General features: G+C 47.7%; 1 protein-coding gene across 2 annotated transcripts in view; it reads right to left on the bottom strand.

Moving 5' to 3' along the window:
* ZSWIM8 (zinc finger SWIM-type containing 8) overlaps positions 1-24071 on the bottom strand; it is a 127542-nt gene that overhangs the window by 33416 nt on the left and 70055 nt on the right. For both annotated transcript variants that reach the window (XM_067537756.1, XM_067537747.1), the window contains 6 exons: positions 14177-14349; positions 12168-12275; positions 5654-5735; positions 5086-5206; positions 4347-4548; positions 807-982 (listed from right to left, as the gene is read on the bottom strand). In XM_067537756.1, the coding sequence (XP_067393857.1) occupies positions 807-982; positions 4347-4548; positions 5086-5206; positions 5654-5735; positions 12168-12275; positions 14177-14349 (862 nt within the window). The remainder of the gene's footprint in view (positions 1-806; positions 983-4346; positions 4549-5085; positions 5207-5653; positions 5736-12167; positions 12276-14176; positions 14350-24071) is intronic.

The following is a 24071-nucleotide window of genomic DNA, read 5'->3' on the forward strand; positions in this document are numbered from 1 at the left end:
AACTGGATTTCAGCTAGCATTGGACAGCATCGCCCAAGCAGCACAGACACTGGAGAAATATGGTGTGACTAGTATAGTAAAGAGGACTGACTAATGAGATGCAATGAGTTATCAGTGTTACATCAAAATGGGGCAGAGAGAAAAATGGTATCCTGCAGGGGCCAATATTATTAACCACACAATCAATAACTTAATGAATATGCATACATGCATTTAGGGTTCAAATCAGCAGTCTATAGTAGCTAAAATATACAGCAAGTACAGCAGGATAAACCAAAAATACAGCTATCTGGACATCTTTGCCACTTGGCTGATCCACTGTGAGCTGAAATGCAACACAAAGCAGTGCAAGATACTTATCAAAGACTATGTCAGTTATAAACTAGGAACTCCAGAAACGAGTTATGAAGATAGATGCCAGGGGCTATCATTGAACCAAATACTTCAGAGCAATGCCATTCCAGATAGTTCCTCTAATTTCTCCTGATGGAGAAACCCTGAAGTGCATGTAAAAAGGAACCACACGGACAAGAGAAATTATTTCACTCTGGAAATCAAGGTTAAAAACAAGGAGTAATACTAGCAATGACGGGTGAAAGTGATTAAGTTGATCTTGGACATTAGAGCGTTCCTTGGCCAGGAAGATCGACAGCTGAACAGTTTGAATCATACTTTCCTCACTAGGCAATCACTAGACATGTAAAGAAAGAAAGCAAAGCGTGCGTGCGTACCACAGAGCTAAATAGTGAGGGTTGGACTGGACTCTTCAAGGAACCCACCAAAGATTATCTGACCCAGGTGCTCACCTCTGCGGGCTGATGGTCGGATCTAGGACAGCCAGCCGCCAGAGAACCACCATCTCATCACACATGCTGGCACAGGCATGTGCAGCCACTTCTGACTGGCCATTACTGCGACCGGTGTGCCCGCTAGCGCTGCTGTGGGAGGCAGACGTTCGCACGCTGTACCACCAACCAGTTATCTGCGGAAGAAGATACATTCAATGAAGCTGTGCCACTACAACCGAACACCCCACGCCCAACTCCTACCCACTCCAGATTCGCACAGGCTGGACGACCTGAATTCTGGAGGTGAACTGTAGATGCCAAAACAGGAATAGTACATTCTGTTGCTAGCCATGTAATGCCATGTTTTTTATTTCTTTCTATATAAATTAAGGGGAATGAAAGCAGAGGCACACAAAGGAGGAACCCATAGAAACACAGGGCTGGATGGGCCCTCAGACAAGAACCAAAAAACAAGGTTACTTACCAGTAACGGATGTTCTTTGAGATGTGTTGCTCATGTCCATTCCACTATAGGTGTGTGCACGCCTCTGTGCACGGCTACCAGAACTTTTTTCCCCTTAGCAGATCCAGTAGGGCCGGCTCCGGCACCCCCTGGAGCCCTGAGCACATGCCGTGGTATATGAGGCGCTGCCGGCCCTACGCCCCCTTAGTCCCTTCTTTCCACCAACTCCAGCGGCAGGGACGGGGGGTAGCTGGTGGAATGGACATGAGCAACACATCTCGAAGAACATCAATAATTGGTAAGTAACCTTGTTTTCTTCTTCGAGTGCTTGCTCATGTACATTCCACTATAGGTGACTAACAAGCAGTACCTTGGAGGTGGGCCGGAATTAGCGGTGAGCTGCCTGCAGCACAGCTGTGCTGAAGCCAGCGTCTTCCCACACCTGTTGGACAGAGGCGTGCTGGGATGTGCAGGTAAGTACCGCCAGCCTGGCAGCTGTTCTGCAGATGCCCTGCCCTGGCACTTCCGCTAGGAAGGCTGTAGATGGAGCTTGAGCTCTGTTGAGTGAACTGTGGTGGCACCTGGAAGCGGCACCTTCACCTGCTCGTAGCCGAACTTGATGCAGGAAATTATTCACAAGGGAAGTGCGCTGGGCAGAGACCGGTGAACCTTTCATCCGGTTGGCTGCTGCGACAAAGAGCTGCATCACTCTCCGGAACAGCCTTGTACACCTGATATAGAAGCCAGAGTCACTCTCACGTTTAACGAGTGCCACCTTCTCTTCTCCTCGGAACCATGTGGTTCAGGGAAAACATGGGGAGAATATATGTTGGTCGCAATGAAACTGGGAAACCACCTTAGGGCGGAAGATTCAGTGCAGCCTCAACTGAACCTTATCGTTACAGAACACAGTATGGGGGGGGTTCCATGGTCAGAGCCCTGATCCTAAAGACCTTCCCTGCCGAGGTAAATACGCCCACAAAAGCCATCTTCCCGGAAGACAGGGGTAGAGGGCATGACATCATGGGTTCCAGGAGGGGCCCCATGGGTCGTGAAAGGATGAGGTCGAGATCCCAGGGAGGCAAGAGGTCGAGATCCCAGGGAGGCGCCAGGTTGTGGACCTGCGGATAGAGCCTCCCGCCCCCCTCAGGACTCTAACCAACATCCGATAGGAGAACCGCAATCCCCCTTCCAGTGACTGATAGAAGGCTGATATGGCTGCTAGGTGGGCCTTCAGGGAGGCCACAGCCAGTCCCTGGAGCTTTAGCTGTGGCAAGTATTTCCCGGATTGCCTGCACTGGCAAGAGGCTAGGCGGAATGCCCTGGGACTCCCCCTGGCAGGCAACAGCTGCTTCCACTTAACCTGGTAAACGACCTGCGTAGAGGGCTTCCTGCTACCCAGCAGGATTCACTGGACTTGCTCTGAGCGGCTCGCTCATCATCTCTCCGTCACCGATCCACCACTTCCTGAAGTGTCGAGTGTCCAGGTCTGGGAACCGCAGGTGACCATGTCCTAGGATCTGGGATCATGCTGTTTCAGAGGCTCCCGAGGTGGGCGATCGAGAAGTCCAGCAGTATGCTGAACTGTGCTGGCGTGGCCAGGCTGGAGCAATCGAGATGGCATCTGTTTAACCCCTCCTCATCTTTAGCAGGACTGGATGCAGGGGGGGAAAGGCGGGAAAGTGAATATGAAGCTCTACGACCGCTACAGATGGATGGCGTTGGAGATCGCCCCTACCCCTTGACCACGGAAAGAGCAGCAATGTGGACACCTCATGCTCTGGTCTGATACAGGCAGATTCCCTTTGGGGAAACCCCCCCTCCAGATGGTTGTAGATGCCCTTTGTGGGCGCAGCCACCCATCGTGATGAGGGAGGGCGACCACCCAATGCAGTCTGCCTCGTCATTCATCACCTCCAGGAGTGATTCAAAACACTGGGAATTACACGCTGGCAGTGAGAGCACAGGCAGTTCCAGTAACCATCACGGGCGGAAAGAAGGAACTGAGGGGGCATAGGGCCGGCAGCGTCGCATATACCGTGGCATGTGTGCGGGGCTCCAGGGGACGCCGCAGCCGGCCCTACTGGATCTGCTAAGGGGAAAAGAGTTCCAGTAGCCATGCATGGAGGCGTGCACACACCTATAGTGGAATGGACATGAGCAAGCACTCGAAGAAGAACAAGAGCAGATTGACTGGAGATGGGAAGATGAGTTATAAAAATATATTCTGCAGTATAACAGTGGCAAATCCAGCATACTGGTAGCGACTAAAGTTACCACCACCTGGTCGCAGTTGAGTGCCCTGTGTGAAATTAATTTTGTAGGTTCACTCTGGTTCCTAGAGGACAGATGCCCAGACAATATCCACCATCACAACTGGTTCTCTTGTTAGCTGTACCCTCACAAAAAGCAAGGACTGAGTGGGCATGGAGAGAGAAATCTTTGATTCTCCCGCTCCAACTAAGGTAGAGGCATATGATAGGGTTATGGGTGGGAGAAGCATGCACTGAAGCAGTCTACGGTTACATCTGTATAGTGGAGAGAGAACCTCAGTATCCAGGGCCGTCAAAATGAACCTTTTCCCTATAATTAAATTCACACAAAGTTGTTATTATTACTATTTTTACACAGATTTAAAGTAAAGACTTAAAGCTTCAAAAAGCTATTTTCTATCAAATAACCAAAGAGTCTGAAATTCTGCCGTCCAACACAACCACTTAAAGCCAATGCAAAAGTAATGGTCATAGCCGATGGACTTTGTTTTGAAAAAAATCAGTGGAATAAACTGCACTGACAGTGGAGAAGAGGCACAGGGGAGAGATGATAAAAAGGATTTAAAACCACATGCTAATGTTAATATAAATACACATCTGACTTCATCATGGGATGCAATGGTGTTGTGGGCATCACTAACCCAGCATCCCGAGTCAGACAACAAGTGCATTGAAGGGCAGTTCCATTTGGTGGGAATGTGCCTCTCTCACAATGCACATAAAGTCTACATTTTTCCAAGCCATGAATTCTAACAACATTGAACAGTCACCACCGATAGATTCCCCAGGGGCTGATCTGCTTCCCCAGATGGGACTGAATACCTGCTCATAGGTCAGACATTGGTCAGTCAGGATCTCCAGCAGAGGGGCTGCATTGCTGTCCCTTCTCTTGAACATCTCCCGAACGATGGAGAGCAGATTCCATATCCCCTCAGGCTCTCTCCCTCTCAGGGGACGCAGGAGACATGCCCACTCGGCAGCGGCTGGTGGCTCCGTGGAGGAGAGGTACATAGAGTTGACATCACTGAGCATGTGAAAGGAGAGGGAGAACAAGAATGAAAGCAGGACAGAGCACAGCAGCACAAAAACAGGGAAGAAGATGTACAATACTAGATTCTGGGCCATCAAATATTTGCATTTCAAGAAGGGCTTTGACAAATGTATGTCACTGAAGAGAAAGCATAACAGGAGTCAAAGTGGAACAGGCAAGTTTTCTATACATTGTGCAATAACTAAATGACCTCTGGCGAGGGTTTTTAATTGACTGAGACTCAACATTGCAACAGATATGCACAAACAGAGAACACTACTTGGGAAAGTGACCCCACAATTAAGCATCCTTAGTTTCATGGCACCATGCTCATTTATACATCTTACAGAGAACACTATCTGGGAGAGTGACCCCACAATTAAGCATCCTTAGTTTCATGACACCATGCTCATTTATACATCTTACAGTCCATGTAGTAGCAAAGGAGAGCGCTCCCATGGACTCAGTCCATATTCCACAACCCTTTGTAGGCAGGGATAGAGTCCTTACTCTGAAGATGGTGCAATTTACCTGAAGACAACAGGAGAGGGCCCACAGAATTTGTGAAGGGTTTTCTTTATGTTGTCACTTAAAGTAGATTCATCCAAGTACCAGGTGCTTTGGTCTGAGGCTGAGGGACCAGCAGTAGGATCTTAAGAAGGAACATACACAGTTTGCAGGTGTTGGAGAGAGGCAGTCTACATCCCCCAGCACAAGAGAATGCAGGCAGCATATAAGCTAAGCGCCTTAACTTCATCCCATCCAGAAAGCAGCAATCTCAGAACTGTTCATGAGCCTGGAAACATATTGCATTCATTGCACAATGGGACAATGGACAATACCTTCCATTAAAAATGGCCAAGATGTGCAGTGTCTAAAGATTCCACACCATGGATTCTCATGAATATGCAGCACCAGCTGTTCCCTCCAGCAACTCTGTATAAACATATACTTATACTTATCCCATTTACTTGTCTTCCCACAGCAATCTCAGGAGCAGTGTCCCAGTAATTCAGTACCATCAACCAACGGAGAAACAGCTGCTTCTCATCCTTGAGGCAGATAGAGAATCAGACCAGATAAAAAATATCCAAATTACCTGGAGCACCACACACTGTGTTGATGGCTGTGGACTGAGAAGATAGCAGCTCATCCAGTAGGCGCTGAGCAGTAGGAAGAATCTAAAACACAAGAGAGAAATGTTGAACGTGACTTAAAAGTAAATCTGCATGTCTTGTCTTGTCATAACAAACCAAGAAGCTACTCTGATTTTCATTATTATTATGGAGGGACTGTTGGCCTGTCAAAAGATATTTAAAAGCACTTAAATCCAGTTACCCTTTAGGGTCCTTTCCTAGTTCTCAGCCCAGAGGTTCCTGCATGCAAGACATGTATAATGGCCCTTTTAAAAAACAGCACAGTGGAGAGAATGCCATATGCTATTGCTGATACCAGAGCATGACCCAAGTCATTCCACTTTTTCCCCTTTCTGCTTCATGTAAACCTTTATGCAATGTTTACATCATACAGTTTGCTCCCGAACAGGTAAACCATGGAAAGGAGTGGACGATCAAACATTTTGGGGGACATTGGGAGGCAGCAGTAAAATGACTGTGCAATTCCAAGCTTCTCTTTGGAGTCTGATTGGCTGCAGTTGAGAGTCCACCACCATTTTTTTATACCCACTCTACAGGCTTCCATTTATTATCATCCCCAGCCCATTCCCTGCAAAGCTGAATGGCACAGTCTCCAGGTTCACTTGGAGCTCTGACGCCTAGGCTTAGTTCCTAGGAGCCCCAGTGCAGGGAGGAAGGCTGGTTTTCCTCATTTTCAAACTAGTACAAGGCTGCTGTCTTGGGTCCATTTGCTACCAAGATTCATGCTCACAGTAAGCACAATGGATTACAAAAGATATCTCAGATGTAAGAGTGATACCACAGAGGGTCAAGGACAGCACTCCTCTCTCAACCCCGCTCCCACTTTGCACAGTAAAAATGCTGGGGAAAACGTGATCATGTACCTGAGACTAACGCAAAAAATACTCATTGAACACCCTCCTAGATAGTAAGAAATTTGTGAACGAGATGAGCCCATCTTCACTTATAAACAGACTGAAGGAAAACAGGGAAGAATTGGTAGGGGAAGTAGAAGTAGGTGGTAACTTGGGCAGCAGTGACCATGAGATGGTCGAGTTCAGGATCCTGACAAAAGGAAGAAAGAAGAACAGCAGAATACGGACCTTGAATTTCAGAAAAGCAGACTGACTCCCCCTCAGGGAGCTGATGGGCAGGATCCCCTGGGAGGCTAATACAAGGGGGGGGAACAGAGTCCAAGAGAGCTGGCTGTATTTTAAAGAAACCTTATTAGAGCACAGGAACAAACCATCCCCATGCTCAGAAAGAATAGCAAATATGGCAGGTAACCCGCTTGACTTAACAAAGAAGCCTTCGGTGAGCTTAAACACAAAAAGGAAGCTTACAAGAAGTGGAAGCTTGGTCAGATGACCAGGCAGGAGTATAAAAATACTGCTCAGGCATGCAGGAGTGAAATCAGGAAGATCAAAGCACAACTGGAATTGCACCTAGCAAGGGACGTGAAGGGTAACAAGAAGTTTTTCTACAGGTATGTTAGTAACAAGAAGGTGGCCAGGGAAAGCGTGGGCCCCTTACAGAATGGGGGAGGCAGCCTAGTGACAGATGGTGTGGAAAAAGCTGAAATACTCAATGCTTTTTTTCCCCTCTATCTTCCCAGACAAGGTCAGCTCCCAGACTACTGCACTGGGCAGCCCAAAGTGAGCAGCCCTCAGGGATGAAAAAACAGGTTCAGTACTATTTAGAAAGGCTGGACATGCACAAGTCCATGGGGTCAGATGCAATGCATCTGAGGGTGCTGAAGGAGTTGGCTGATGTGATGCAGAGCCATTGGCCATTGTGGTACTGGGCCAATTTTTTTCAACATTTCTATTAATGATCTGGAGGATGGAGTGGATTGCACCCTCAGCAAGTTTGCAAATGACACTAAGCTGAAGGGAGTGGTAGATACCCTGGAAGGTAGGGACAAGATACAGAGCAACCTAGACAACTTGGAGAATTGGGCCAAAAAGAAACTGATGAGATTCAACAAGAACAAGTGTAGAGTCCTGCACTTAGGCTGGAAGAATCCCACGCACTGCTACAGACTGGGGACCGACTGGCTAGGCAGCAGTTATGCAGAAAAGGACCTGGGGGATTACAATGGACAAGAAGCTGTGTGGACAAGAACAGTGTACCCTTATTGCCAGGAAGGCTGACAGAATATTGGGCTGCATTAGTAGGAGCAATGCCACTTTGAGGAAAGTAATTATGCCTCTCTCTCTATTCAGCACTGGTGAGGCCACATTTAGAGTACTGTGTCCAGTTTTGGGCCCCCCACTACAGAAAAGATATGGAAAAATTGGACAGAGTCCAGAGGAGGGCAACAAAAATTATTAGGGGGCTGGGATACATGACTTATGAGGAGAGGCTGAGGGAACGAGGCTTGTTTAGTCTGCAAAAGAGAAGAATGAGAAGGGATTTGACAGAGTCCAGAGGAGGGCAACAAAAATTATTGGGGGGCTGGGATACATGACTTATGAGGAGAGGCTAGCAGGCTTGTTTAGTCTGCAAAGAGAAGAATGAGAAGGGTTAGCAGCCTTTAGCTACCTGAAAGGGGGTTTCAGGGAGGATGGAGCTGGGCTGTTCTCAGCGGTAGTAGATGACAGAACAGAAGCAATGGTCTCAAGTCGCAGTGGGGGAGGTCTTGGCTGGATATTAGGAAAAATTTTCACTAGGAGGGTGGTAAAGCACTGGAATGGGTTACCTAGGGAGGTGGTGGAATCTCCATCCTCAGAGGTTTTTAAAGTGTGACTTCACAAAGCCCTGGCTGGTTATGATTTAGTTGGGGTTGGTCTTGCTTTGAGCAGGGGGTTGGACTAGATGACCTCCTGAGGTGCCTTCCAACCCTAATCTTCTATGATAACATAATAAAATTTAACATCCCTGGGGGAGAGGGACAATGACACCAAAGCAGCCACCATAGTAGCATTTAATTTCAGAAAGGGGAACGACACAAAAATAAAGAAGTTAGTTAAACAGAAATCAAAAGCTACAGTGCCACAAGTGATATTTCCACAAGTTGCATGAAAACTTTTTAAAGACACCATAAAAGAGGCTCAATTTAATGTATACCTCAAATTAAAAAACATAGTAAGAGAATCAAAAAAGTACCACTGTGGCTAAACAACGAAGTAAAAGAAGCAGTTAGAGGCAAAAAGGCATCCTTTAAAAAGTGGAAGTTAAATCCTATTGAGGAAAATAGAAAGGCACAAATTCTGGCAAGTGAGGTATAAAATATAATTAGGAAGGCCAAAAAAGAATTTGAAGACCAGATAGCTAAAGACACAAAAACAGGAGCAAAAAATGTTTTAAATACATCAGAAGCAGGAAGTCAGCTAAACAACCAGTGGATCCACTGGACGATCGAGATGCTGAAGGAACACTCAAGTTACTAAATGAGAAAAGTTACTAAATTAGAAATGAGTTACTAAATGCAGAGAAACTAAATGAATTCTTTGCTTCGATCTTCACAGCTGAGGATGTGAGGGGGATTCCTAAACCTGAGCCATTCTTTTTAGGTGACAAATCTGAGGAACTGTCTCAGATTGAGGTGTCATTAGAGGAGGGTTGGGAACAAACTGATAAAATTAAACAGTAATAAGTCACCAGGAACAGATGGTATCCACCCAGGAGTTCTGAAGGAACTGAAATGTGAAATTGCAGAACTACTAACCGTGGCATGTAACCTATCATTTAAATTGGCTTCTGTATCAGATGACTGGAGGCTAGCTAATGTGATGCCAATTTTTTTAAAAGGCTTCAGAGGCGATCCTGGCAATTACAGGCCGGTAAGCCTAACTTCAGTACCAGGCAAATAGGTTGAAACTCTCAGATTGGAGAGCAGTAAATAGTGGTGTCCCCCAGTAGATTGTACTGGGACCAGTACTGATCAACATATTCATAAATGATCCGGAAAAAGGGATAACAGTGAGGTGGCAAAATTTGCAGATGGTACAAAACTACTCACAATAGTTAAGTCCAAAGCAGACTGTGAAGAGTTACAAAGGGATCTCACAAAACTGGGTGACTGGGCAGCAAAATGGGAGATGACATTCAATGTTGATAAATGCAAAGTAATGCACATTGGAAAACATAATCCCAACTATACATATAAAATGATGGGGTCTAAATTAGTTGTTACCATTCAAGAAAAAGATCTTGGAGTCATTGTGGATAGTTCTCTAAAAACATACACTCAATGTGCAGCAGCAGTCAAAAAAGCTAACAGAATGTTGGGAATCATTAGAAAAGGGATAGCTAATAAGACAGAAAATATCATATTGCCTCGTTATAAATCCATGGTATGCCCACATCCTGTATACTGCGCGCAGATATCACCCCATCTCAAAAAAGACATATTGGCATTGGAAAAGATACAGAAAAAGGCAATTAAAGTGATTAGGGATATGGAAAAGTTTCCATACAAGGAGCAATTAATAAAATTGGGACCTTTCATCTTGGAGAAGAGACAACTAAGGAGGGATATGATAGAGGTCTATAAAATCATGACTGATGTGGAGAAAGTAAATAAGGAAGTGTTATTTACTCCTTCTCGGAACACAAATATTAGGGGTCACCCAATGAAATTACTAGGCAGAAGGTTTAAAACGAACAAAAGGAAGTATTTCTTCACACAACCCACAGTCAACCTGTGGAACTCCTAGCCATGGGGTGTTGTGAAGGCCAAGACTATAACGGGGTTCAAAAAAGAACTGGATAAGTTCATGGAGGATAGGTCCATCATTGGCTATCAGCCAGGATAGGCAGGGAGTGCTATTTGCCAAAGGCTGGGAATGGCCAACAGAATGGATCACTTGATGATTACCTGTTCTATTCATTCCCTCTGAAGCACCTGGCATTGGCCACTGTCAGAAGACAGGGTAGTCGGATAGATGGACCATTGGTCTGACCCAGTATGGCCGTTCTCAAGCATCCACTCTCAAGACACCTTGATCCCCAACACTCTGGGGGCTGCAGGAGGAGTTTGGGGCATACCCTCCATTATCAAAGACCCTTAGGGAAATGAAAATGATCCAGGATTACATTAAACAGGTTAAAATAGATTTTTCCAATGAAGCCTAAAAGTCCCTGTTGGGCAACATCCCATTGGATTATCTGGTAAAATGGCAATAATTTACTCTCAGCTGGCATGCCCTATTGGAGGAGATGATATAACTTCAGACATGTGGTAGGCACAGAAACCACGCAGCATTATACCAATCAAGCAGCTCATTCATTGCTAAGGGACAACTGCCAGCAGCTCTACTAGTGTTTCTGGATGCCTTTTTCTAACCAATGCCCAGATATCTAAATCCACAAAATCTGGAGGGGGTGGGAAAGGCTGATTCTATTGCGTACTCTAGCAGGAAGAACTGTAACTATCGGTTCACAATCTGTCTACAGCAAAGAGACAGGACCTTTATGTTATTTTCTTTACATTAATATGAGTGCTGTATTTTCTGCTCCTAAGCAGTTTTGGTGGTGGGAGTCTTTCTAACATTGTTCTGATTAAAGTTCCATCAGTTACTAAAGGTGCTTTTTGCACATGTTGACAGTGTCCTAAACCTAGTGGAAATAAGCTGTGAACCTACTGTGCATTGAATACATAAATTCAAAAACAGAGGAAGTAGGGGGATTGGATGGCTTAGATCAGAGTTGCTCAATTTTTTCAGGTTAGCAACCCTTACTCAAAGTTCAAAATTTTCAAGAGCTCTTACAGCTCTTGACCCCTTGGTTGAGAAATACTAGCTTAGCTAAAAAGCTTACATCTCTTCCTCACTGGTTTGAAGCAGCCCAAGCTGGTCAAGACCAAATGTTATTACGATGCAATGACTGTTCAGCAGCCAGAGTGAAAATAGTGTGATCGCTACATCACAAAACTTTCCCTCTGCTCTGCAAGCCTCAGCAGACATCAAGATTGAACAGATGAGAGTCAGAAACTAAATTATCCTTTCATCCCTACAGGTAGCCGTTAGCTTACTGTTGAAACACTGGTAAGGCAGGGTGGGGAATGCTACACCAAGGCTGGCCATATGTTCTGTAGACACTTCCCAGGGCTGTCAATCAGGCAGCTTCCATCAGCACTTAATTCACACACAATAAAGGGGCAACACTGACTTGTACTTTGAACACCATGCCCTTCCCCATTGTTAATTTCTTCTATTTTGGCAGATGTACAATCTTCATAACCATGAGCTATGCATCTATGTATGCCCATGTGGTATCCAATGACCACATTTCTTGAGATGACTAAGCACCGCTCCCCTTTTAGGGCACAATTCTAATCCTTCCCCTGGCAATCAATAACTGTTTAATCACATGGTCAGCAACAAAAGAAAGCCTTCCCGGTTACTAGAAAGTGATCAGATATAATAACTAGCTGCTTGGGAAGGAAAACATTACACACACACACAGATCAAAGTAACCCAGGATGACCTGAGTTTAACAGGGTTCCACTGGTACAGAATTGTCTCCACTCACCTGTTGTGGGAGTTCACTGATCAGGTACTGAGCAAATTTCTGTAGCTGATCTCTCTGCAGCCGAGACAAGGACTCTGAAACAGGTGCTCGCAAGCATACAGCAGATGCCTGGAGAGAAGAGATATAGAAGTATTGCTGTCAACAAAGTCAGACAGACGGAATTAAGCCCTATCCACTAGATGATTGAAACAGCGCTAGCAACTGCCACGTTTAAAGCGCTGGTGTTGCTAGCAGGGTCCTAGCACAGTTTCCTGGCTCTATGTGGATGTGGATTTTTCTTTTAATCATGTAAGACAATGCTGTAAACTAAACTCAAATAGTCTAGGGCTTTGTTTTATAGAACCTGTTTTTAAGAAAAGAATCCATTGTCAAGGAAATTCTGCTAACAACTGTGCTTAAGCACTGCTGTTGCTAACAACTGCAGAAACACAGGCAGAGAATTCACAAACAAACCTCTAAAACGGGCCCGTTTTTGGTTTTTTTAAGCTTCTGGCAAAGGAAACAGCTCTCTGGGAAATGGTTTTACAGAATCACCACTTATTCCACTTACACTATTAAATGTTTGTTCATTCTAATTCTGCAGTCAGTTTCTCTTCATTCCAGGCTTTTTAAAAAAGTTTACATAGACAGTAAAAGCCAATTCCATAAATTCTTTCATTATGCAGAACAATATCTCCCAGCAGAAGCCACCTAAACTTAAATTACAATAAAGCAAAAGCATTTAAATGATTAAGATGCCATTGATAATTGGTTTAGTTCTGAATCTGGATATGCCTGCACATAGCAAAACCCTTTCCATGCAGCTTCCTTTCTGTGCTCAGCGTATGCAAACAACACGATACTGTCCATAAGCAGCGTCTTTCTGGTGGGAGAGATGCTGGTTTGCTTTTATCAAGGGGAGGGGGGGTGGCCCAAACCTGCCTAATGCTGTGAATCAGGAAACAGGCTGCCTATTCTCAGCCTCCCACACCAACGTCTTATTGTACTTTTCAGAGTAATCATTTGAGAGCAGAAATTGGGTTTAACATACTCAGCTGCCGTGGAGACTAAAGGCAGCAAGTATCAGTTTAAGACTGTGATGATTATCCACTGTGGAAAAACCACTGATAAACTGTTAGCAAATTTCAACAGGTAATTCTCACCTATTTATGTGTTTATAGGGTCTGGGATTAATTAAAAATCACTATGGGCTGTAACTGCTCCATGCAATGCAAAATCTTTCCACTAGACACACTCACGTCCCTCCTTAAAACGTATTTCTGCAAAGCTTCTCAAAGACCAAGCAGATAAATCTGCAACAAGACTGGACCCTCCATGCATGTATTTTGTGTCTTAACATTATGTTCTGCCTGTTTTCAACTGGAGCACCTTGGGGCAAGGAGTGTCTCTTCCCTATGTTTGTACATTGCCATGCACACTGATGGCACTAATGAAAATCAAGCCTCACACTCTGGGTGCCAGCCTGGCAGGTAGCACACACTCGCTCCGCAGCACAGCATGTTAAATGAGTGAGTGCATACGAAGACCAAGATGACTGAAATGCAATTCAGGATGATTGAACAGTACAACAGCTTTCAAATCCCAAGAAATCCCACGTTTCCAAACACTTCCAGCACAAGTTTTACTCCATTGCTGACTCTTTGCAGACTGAAGGAAGAATACAGAATCCTAGGGAAACACTAAATGGGGCAGAATGGGGGGAAGAGGGGCCACGGGAGGGGAGCTATCTAGTCGCAGTGGGATGCACAGTATCAAAAGATGTTCTGCAACTTTATATCCTACCTTAATTCAAACTGTGAATGAATAGAGACTGCATTACCATACAAAGACTCCAGTCTCAAAAGCTGCATGACTCAAAACTATCGTGCCATTAGACAAGGAATAGTCAAGAATAACTTCACTGGAGAGAAGCAAGTGGGGGTCCTGTTATGGAGCATCTATCCAAAGCCCCAACATCATGATATCTAGATGATACCTAGAGAATGATAGAATTGTATTTGAAGGCCTACGTTGTGTATCCGGAAGAGACAGAGGGCCACGACGTGGGCACACCACTTGGCCCCGGCTCCGCAGGTACAGCTGCATGAGGTGATCCTGCATCGGTCAAACATCACTGCCACGTTGTATGCACCTTTTGGTGGCACCATCTGCGGAGGTACCACTGTGGCGCTCAGATGGAAACCTGTTGGAGAATAGGCCAAAGTTACTGTCCCCTGTCCACCAGTGTGTGACACCATGCAGTAAGCAAAGAACACTTGTGTATGTGCACTTTAACTTTGTACTTTAACATTAAACAGTAAAGTTCTTCTGATTATTACAACAACAGTCACACTGGGACAGCAACTTGTTAAGTCTCCAGTACTGGGCTCTTTCCATTTGGTTGATGTCAAATGTGTATCACATTTTAGCAGAAAGCCATCTATACCTTGTAAGAGACACAGAAATACCAGTTTTAACCTAAAATGTTAATTTATAGTCAGGAGAAGCCATGCAAACTGACACAAATAATTGTGGAACCTTCATCAGCAGAGGTATTCAAGGCTGGACAAGGCACCTGTACTAGGCATGGTTTAGGATAACTTAATTCAGTCATGTTATATTGAAGAGGAATAGGCTAGATGAACCCTAAGACACTATTTCCAACCCAAACTATTCTAAGGAAAAACTTCTAGCCAGGTCAACTTTCAGAATGCTGAAATGAGTAAAATGGGGCAGTTTTGTGTTATACTTAAGTACCTATTAACACATATTCCACTTCAGAAGCCAGACAACACTCAAAAATTATTGCTCCAGAAGGAATAAAGGTAAGTCCATGCCTCCTGGTATTTTGTAGATATCCTATTTTTATAACTTGTATTCTCTGACACAAAAGCAGCTTCTTGCACAAAACTAAAATAAATGTTAAAGAGAAATTGCAGTGACCCTTTTAAAAAGAAACAAATCCCATTCTTCCATGAGAAAACAGAGGGAATTCAGTTACATATTTACACTCAGACAGGATGGAAAAACCTCAGTGAACTTTGGCTTCATGGATAGCTACTATACACAGTGCATACCCATTCTATCCCTAAGGCAGCATCCTCTACAAATACTGGTTACTCACTGAGACACCTTCAATCTTCGGTGCAGGAAAAGGCTGACAACATATGCAAGTCCTTTTCAAATGTCTCTTGAAGACCTCTGTCACCTGAGCAATACCCCTTTTTAGCAATGAATATCAGCCCCAACTCCTTTAATCTATCTTCAGTTAAATTCTTCAGACTTGGTATCTGCGCTCTCTCATGCTGCACAACCTCCAAAGCAGTACTATTCTTCAGCCTTGCAGACTCCTATGCACTCACTGACCGGGGCTGACAAAATCCCCTATTTTTGGCAGTTATGTAGAATTTGTCTCCCATAAACATCCTAGTCAGGGTGGGCAAGCAGGCTGCACAAGCAAGCTACTGAACTTCCATAATGATTTCAAAAGACTGCTATAGTCATGGAGTTCAATACTGCACACAATATTCTAAACAGGACCTAACAATTCATACACAGTGCAGCACCTCTTGCTTGGTATTTAATCTTTATGCTAATACAAACTTGCTGGTATCTTGTTTATTGCTGCTGGGCACTGGGATTCAAATCCTCTTCCTGATCTAGGTAATTAGTGCACTTGAATGCCCCCAATCACTAAAGTGGCAGAAAATTTTGGAACAAAATCAAAATGAAAGGACGCATTCACTACAAAATTACTGCTCATCACCAGCTACAGGTTTAATTTATGCTCTACATTTGGATGCTAAAACACAAAGAATATCTTCACTACGCTCTAGAAAATATATGAGGGGAGATGAATGGTAAGATACCCTTCTTTAAACCAAAAATTGACCATTTCACAAATCTGAGCAATACTCAGCTTATACATGCTAGGAGAGCCACCAGAAGAGTTCCAGAGAACAAGAATGATCATGGTGACCACCTTCTTGTCAAGAACCTGTAGTGATATTTTATGTGTATATGAAGAAAGTTCACTTACAGAAGTTTGGGGAGGGGAGAATGGTTGTACTATCAGAGGAGGAGGAAAGGAACACGTCCTGTAGTATCTTCACAACATTCTTTTCAGAGACTCCATCTTATTTACACTGCACCCATCCGATTGCTTGGAAGATCACACTGCATTGTAGCTGAGATTTCTCCCCTCCCATGCCCATTGCACACCTGGTTGAGCTGGTCACCTTTTAGGAGACTGTAGAAACACAAAGAACTGTCTCCCTCCCTCTCGCTCTGCACTTTTCCCTCCACTGGCCAGTTTTTCCCTCCAATGGCCAGTGCATCTCCACCTGGATCACCGCCTGCATCAGGACCTGTTACGAGGGGTATCCCCATAAGAGCACACTACAAGGAGCTATATGCTCAATAAATTCCAAAATCAGGTATAAGAAATGGGATGTTGTCTACTAACCCCATAAAATGCAATGGTTCCCAAAAGCTAGTTATGAGGGAAACTGCATAAGTGTTCAGTCAACAATGTATCTTCTTTACAAACAAAATGAGATGTACAGACTGCTTTCAATTAAGCTTTTGTCTCACCCTGTAACATGGCAACAATGTGCCACTATAAATATGATAAACATGTTAGATGTGCAGTGAGCTTTTTAAATGATCTGAAAATCAAAAAGGAATCCTGCAGAAAGTGGAAACATGGATGGATTTCTAAGGAGAATACAAAAGAATACAACAAGCACATAGGAACAAAATCAGAAAGGCTAAGGCACAAACTGAGTTACATCTACCAAGGGACATAAAAGGCAATTAGAAGAAGTTCTTTAAATGCATTAGGAGCAAGAGAAAGTTGAAGGAGAATGTAGGTCCTTTACTTGGAGAATGAATAAAACAAGGTTACTTACCAGTAACTGTTGTTCTTCGAGATGTGTTGCTCATACCCATTCCATTATAGGTGTGTGCGCGCCCCGTGCACAGATTCCCGGAACTTTTTTCCTTAGCAAGCCCCGCAGGGTCGGCTCAGGCGCCCCCTGGAGTGCCGCGCTCATGCCACGTTATATAGGGCTCTGCCGACCCCGTGGGCCCTCAGTCCCTTCTTTCTGCCGACTCTGACAGTGGGGACGGAGGGTGGGTGTGGAATGGATATGAGCAACACATCTCGAAGAACAACAGTTACTAGTAAGTAACCTTGTTTTCTCTCTTCGAGTGATTGCTCATATCCATTCCATTATAGGTGATTAAATAGCCATACCTTGGAGGTGGGTAGGAGTCAGCGTTGAACCGCCCTCGCCAACACGGCTCTGCCGAAGCCTGCGTCCTCTCTCGCCTGTTGTACGATGGCATAGTGGGACATGAAAGTGTGGACCGACGACCAGGTCGCTGCCCTGCAGATGTCCTGCAGGGGCACTCTTCACAGGAAGGCCGCAGATGAGGCCTGGGCTCTGGTTGAGTGTGCTGTCACAGCTCCTGGAAGCGGCACCTTCGCCCGCTCATAACAGGTCCTGATGCAGGCGGTGATCCAGGTGGAGATGCACTGGGTGGAAACAGGTGAGCCCTTCATCCGGTCCGCCACTGCCATGAACAGCTGTGTTGACTTCCAGAACAGCCTGGTCCGCTCAATGTAGTAGGCCAGGGCTCGTCTGACTTCCAGGGAGTGCCATCTCCACTCCTCCTCCGAACCGTGCGGTTTAGGAAAAAACACGGGAAGGAAGATATCATGATTATAATGAAACTGAGACACCACCTTAGGCAGGAAAGCCAGATGGGGTCTCAGTTGGACCTTATCTTTGTAGAAGACCGTGTAGGGCGGCTCCGAGGTCAAACCTTTTATCTCTGAGACCCTCCTAGCCAATGTAAAGGCCACCAGGAAAGCTACCTTCCAAGAGAGGACGAGCAGCGGGCAATATAGCCATGCGGTCCTGTCAACATGGTGAGGACCAGGTTCAAATCCCAGGGAGGCACCGGGTCACGGACCTGCAGGTATAGCCTCTCCACCCCCTTGTGGAACCTGACTGACATGGGGTGAGAGAACAGGGATTGTCCTTCCATTGGCTGATGGAAGGCTGAGATAGCCATCAGGTGCACCTTCAGGGAGGCTAGTGCTAGGCCCTGGAGCTTTAGATGGAGCAGGTACTCCAAATTCACCTGTATGGGTGAACCGCTCGGTGGGATACCCCGGGACTCCGCCCAACAGGTAAAACGCTTTCACTTGGCCCGGTACACCACCTGAGTGAAAGGTTTTCTGCTGCCGAGCAGAACCTGCAAGGAGAAGGCTCTCTCCCCCTCGGTCAGCTACGGAGTTTCCATGCCATCAGATGGAGGGAGTCCAGGTCCGAGTGCAGCAGGCGACCCTGGTCCTGGGAGAGCAGGTCGTAGCGCCTTGGAAGTGGGATCGGCGGATCGATGGACAGGTCGAGCAGCATGCTGTACCAGTGTTGCCGCAGCCAAGCTGGCGCAATCAGTATCATGTCCGCTCTGTCCCTCTTGAGGACCTCGGGTAGGAGCGGGATAGGGGGAAACGCATACGTGAGGGTCCCCATCCAGTCTCGAAGGAACGCATCGGAGCGAGCAGAACGTCGGGCACTTCCTGTTCCAGGACAATGCAAACAAGTCCAGTTGGGAAGCTCCCCACTTCCGGAAGATTGAATCTACCACCTCCTGGTGCAGTGACCAATCGTGGCAGGGTAAGAACGACCTGCTGAGGCGGTCCACCTCGTCGTTCCTGACCCCAGGGAGGTGAGAGGCGGAGACTTGGAAGTCGTGCCTCACAACAAAGTCTCACAGTCGTGTAGCCTCCAGGCATAAAGCCGAGGAGCGTGCTCCCCACTGCCTGTTTATATAGAACATGGCTGTCGTATTGTCCGTGAGGACGTGAATCATCTTGCCCTTCAGGAACCAGAGGAAGACCCTGCAGGCCAGGCAGACTGCCCTCAGCTCCCTGACATTGATATGGCGGGCTCTTTTATCCAGTAACCAGAGCCCCTGAGTGCTCAAGTCCTTTCTGATGTGGATCCCCCATCCCACATCTGAGGCGTCTGTTATGAGAGTCACTGAAGGAGCCAAGTCTCTGAAGGGGACACCCTTCAGAACCTCCCCCAGGTTCCTCCAACAGTCTAGGGAGGACAGTACCTGGGTGGGAACCGTGACCACTCTGTTCAACGAATGTCTGGCTGGTACATACACTGAGGCCAACCACTCTTGGAGAGGCCTGAGTGGGAGGCGAGCCAGCCCCACTACATACGTGCACGCCGCCATATGTCCCAACAGCTGAAGGCAGTGCTGTCGTTGTGGGGGACCTGTGTAATTCGGTAATTATGGCGGCCATGATCTCGAACCGAGGCCATGGGAGAAAGGCTCTGGGCTGGGTGGCATCTAGGGTGGCCCCTATGAAATCTATGCGCTGCACCGGGGTGAGCATGGACTTCTGTTTGTTGATGAGCAGCCCCAGTTTGGTGCATGTCGCGCAGGTGAGTGTTAGGCTGTTCCTCACATGAGCCCTGGACCTGCCCCGGATCAGCCAGTCATCCAGGTATGGGAAGATATGGACTCCTTTGCGGCGGAGATAGGACGCTACCACAGCCATACACTTCGTAAAGACCCTGGGGGCTGATGAAAGGCCAAATGGCAGGGCAGAGAATTGGTAGTGGCAGCCAGCTACCATGAACCTGAGGAACCTTCTGTGACCGGGGAGGATAGAGATATGGAAATACGCATCTTTGAGGTCAAGGGCAGCATACCAGTCTCCTGGATCTAGGGTGGGAATGATGGAGGCTAGGGAAACCATGTGAAACCTGATGCATCTGATGAATCTGTTCAGACGACAGAGGTCTAATATGGGCCTCAGACCCCCCTTGGCCTTGGGGATTATGAAGTACCGTGAATAAAATCCCCTCCCCCGTTCCTGTGGAGGAACTTCTTCTACCGCTCCGAGTGAGAGAAGGAAGTTGACCTCTGGTACGAGCAGTTGCTTGTGAGCGGGATCCCTGAAGAGGGACTGAATAGGGGGAGAGTCCAGGGGGAAGGCCGTAAACTGAAGGGCATAGCCCCTGAGGACTATGCCAAAGACCAGTGGTCCGAGGTGATGGTTTCCCATTCGGCATAATAGAGCCGAAGCCTGTGGGCAAAGGGCCGGGAGAGATCCAGGGGCAATGAAGGAGTGCCACCCTCGTGCACACCATCAAAATAGTTTATTTCCATTGCTGCCCTTGCTTGGGCCTTGCTGGGGCCCCGCCAAGGACCCCTGGCGGTCACGGCGATTGGGTGCCCTGAAGCGATCCCGACCCCTCCTGGGTTGAGAGGGTCTGGGGGCCTGGCCTGGGAGGCGGCAGTGGTTGCCTCTGGGCCTGAGGCCGAGATTGACGTCTCGCAGCCTGCGGGGTGTAGAGCCCTAGGGACCTAAGGGTGGCCCGCGAATCTTTCAGGGCACGGAGCTTCTCATCTGTCTTATCAGAGAAGAGTCCCACCCCTTCAAACGGAAGGTCCTGTATTGCTTGCTGGACCTCCTGGGATAATCCTGAAGATTGCAGCCAGGAGCAGCGGCGCATGACAATGGCCAAAGCCATCACCCTGCTGGTGGCATCCGCCGCATCGCTGGCTGATTGTAATGCCGCGTTTGCCACTGCCGCTCCTTCCTGGGTCACAGTGGCAAAGTCCGCAGCCTGATTTGGTGGCAGCCCCGACTGGAACCTCTGTAGCGAGGACCACAGGTTGAGGTTATACCTCCCCAGGAGCACCTGGTGGTTGGCGACTCTTAGCTGCAGTGCCGCGGTGGAGTAAACCTTATGTCCAAAAAGGTCTAGCTTCTTGCTGTTATCTTTAGGGGTGCTGCCCTGGCCACCCTGTCAATCACGCTGGTTGACAGCATCAACAACCACTGTTCCCGGGGCAGGGTGGGTATACAGGAAGTCAAAACCCTCTTTGGGGACATAGTATTTCCTTTCTGCGGCCTTGGAGGTAGGGGCCACAGAAGAGGGGGTCTGCCAGAGGGCCTTGGCGAGTTTCATGACCCTCTCGTGCATCGGGAGGGCGATGCGCAATGGCCCTGCAAAGCCAGATGACCCAAAGAGAGGGTCTTCCTCCTCAGACATCTCTTTGAGATCGATGTTGAGGTTATCCGCCACCTGCTTTAGCAAGTCCTGGTAGGCCCTGAAGTCAAAGAGGGGGGACTTACGGTCTCTAGCCGCCACCTCATCTGGGGAGGAGGAGGAAGACTGCGGGAGAGGCCCCGTGGAGGGACCCTCCTCGGGGTCTGAACCCTCATCTGAGGGATGACCCTGGTCCGGTTGGGCCGGAGGCAGGGGTGCTGGCTGGGCCACCGAAGAGTGGATGGATGCGGTGCCCTGGCCCAGTTGGGTACCCCACGGCCCCCAGTACGGCCACTGCCAGGGGCCTTGGGGCCACGCCGTAGCCTGTATTGGGGCTTGCAGTGGCTGGCGTGCTTGAGATTCGGAGCTGCTAGACCATCGTTTGCGACCCCGGGTTGCTAAGCGGCCCCTAGATGACGATGAGGAGCGCCGGTGCCGACGTCTCCGATGTTGTCGGGGGGACGAGCTGCCGGAGGAGTGAGATGTAGAACTCCCCCTGCGCCTCGATCTTTTGCGGTGACGTTTCCCACCTCTGGAGTGGGAACGGTGCCGCCTATGTCTCCTCGAAACGGAGCGAGAGCGTATCCGACTCCGCGGTGCCAATACGAACGGTGCCATGGCAAGCGGTGCTGGAGGCAGTGCCGAGGCAGGCGGTGCAGCGACCTTCACCCACGTCGGAGACGGGGACCACTCCAGGCTATGCACGGGAGTTGGGGATCGGTGCCGAGCGAGGCTCCGTACCGAGGCATCAGAGTCGGAGCTATGATCCCTGCGCAAGGCGGAACTGGAACTGCGTTGCCTCGCGACCGCCTTCGGTGCCGCGGTGTCGACGAGCTCGACGACTCAGAGTCAGAGCTAGGAGGGGAGCCCACACTTTTGACCCTCCTTGACCGTCTGGGGGGAGATCTCGACTCCTGTCTCCTCCACCCACCAGGGCAACCCAGTGCCGGTTTACCCCGAGACGCCGGTTCCGGAACCCTCGGCCGAGGGGGGGATGGAGGCGTGGGCAGGCCCATGAAGGCGCGTGCCGCCGCGAAAGCCTCTGGCATCGACGGCCCTTGCAGAGGGCTCCCCCACACCAAAGAGTCAGGGGAGGCTCCCTGCGAGGAGATGCTGGTGCCGGAGTAACCGCCACAGCACGTGGCTGGAGCATCTCCTGAGTCGCTCCCTGCTGTACCGGTCGCAAGGAGGAGTCCATATGTGCGGCCTCAGGCCGCATCTTCTTCTCTGACACCGTTAGCTTCGGTGCCGGTGTCACTGCCAACGGGACGCTCCACACCGAGGAGACGCTTGGTGCCGCAGGCGATCGCGATGGCTCGGAGTCCGGCCGGAGCGTGGACTCCATCAGGATAGCCTTCAGCCTGGCATCCCGCTCTTTCTGGGTGCGTGGCTTAAAGGCCCTGCAGATTTTGCATTTCTCTCATCTGTGCTGCTCTCCCAGGCATCGGAGGCAGCGGTCGTGAGGATCACTCTCGGGGAAAGCTTTAGCACACATGGTGCAGGCTTTAAAGCCGGTGGAGCCAGGCATGGCTCTAACGTAGCCCCGAAGGGCACTTGTTTGCTATCCACTTATCTACTAATGGGTTGTAAACTATCACAATCAACTAACAAAGAAAAGCTCTAGAATGCTAAGGGAGGCTACTTACGCTATGCAAGAGGCAGATGTTCCAGCAACCGTCACAGACAGAAAGAAGGAACCGAGGGCCCGCGGGGTCAGCAGCACCCTATATACCGCGGCATGAGCGCGGCACTCCAGGGGGCGCCTGAGCCGACACTGCGGGGCTTGCTAAGGGAAAAAAGTTCCAGGAATCTGTGCACGGGGCACGCACACACCTATATTGGAATGGATATGAGCAATCACTCGAAGAGAGAATTGATGATATCAAGATGGCTGAGGTTTTTAATACCTGTTTTGCTGCAGTCTTCACTAAAAACAGTTAATGGTGACCAGATACTCAACATAATTGATAAGGAATACAAGCAAAAATAGGGAAAAAACAGGTTAAAGAATATTTAGCTATGTCAGACGTATTCAAGTCAGCAGGGCCTGATGAAATTCATCCTAGGATACTCAAGGAACTAGCTGAAGCCATCTCGGAACCGTTAACAATTGTCTTTGAGAACTTGGGAAGGATGGGTGAAGTCTCAGAGGACTGGAAAAGGGCTCACATAGTACCTATCTTTAAAGACGGGAATAAAAAGGACCTAGGGAATTACAGACTGATCAGTCTAATTTTGGCATCTGGAAAGATACTGGAACGAATTATTAAATAATCAATTTGTTAAGTACCTAGAGGATAACAGAGTTATAAGGAATAGCCAGCATGGATTTGTCAAAAACAAAATCATACCAAAACAACGTAATTTCCTTCTTTGACAAGGTTACTGGCCTGTTGGATAGGGGGTAAGCAGGACACATGATATGTCTTGATTTTAGTAAGGCTTCACAGTCTCTCTCATAAGCAAATTAGGGAAATGTGGTCTAGATGAAATTCCTGTCAGGTGGGTGCACAACTTGCTGAAAAAGGCCCAGCTGCATATAGAGATGAAAAGTCCCTTTTTATCTTATGCTGTTTGCCTCCCCTCCCCACCCTTTATTTATTTATTTATTAAAAGTCTCTCCACCCTCCTGTGCTGACCCAGTTGGTGTATGATGCTTATTCTCCTTTGTTCATTTTACATTAAGAACATAAGAATGGCCATACTGGTCAGACCAATGGTTGACTGTGTTGTGTGAAGAAGTACTTCCTTTGCTTCAAAGCTGCTGCCTATTAATTTCATCAGATGACCCCAGTTCTTGTGTTATCATGAAATGAAGGGGTAAATAACACTTTCC

This window comes from Emydura macquarii, unplaced genomic scaffold, assembly GCF_026122565.2.
Source record: "Emydura macquarii macquarii isolate MOO-44397 ecotype Brisbane River unplaced genomic scaffold, CSIRO-AGI_Emac_v2 contig_67, whole genome shotgun sequence".
Taxonomy (NCBI): Eukaryota; Metazoa; Chordata; order Testudines; family Chelidae; genus Emydura; species Emydura macquarii.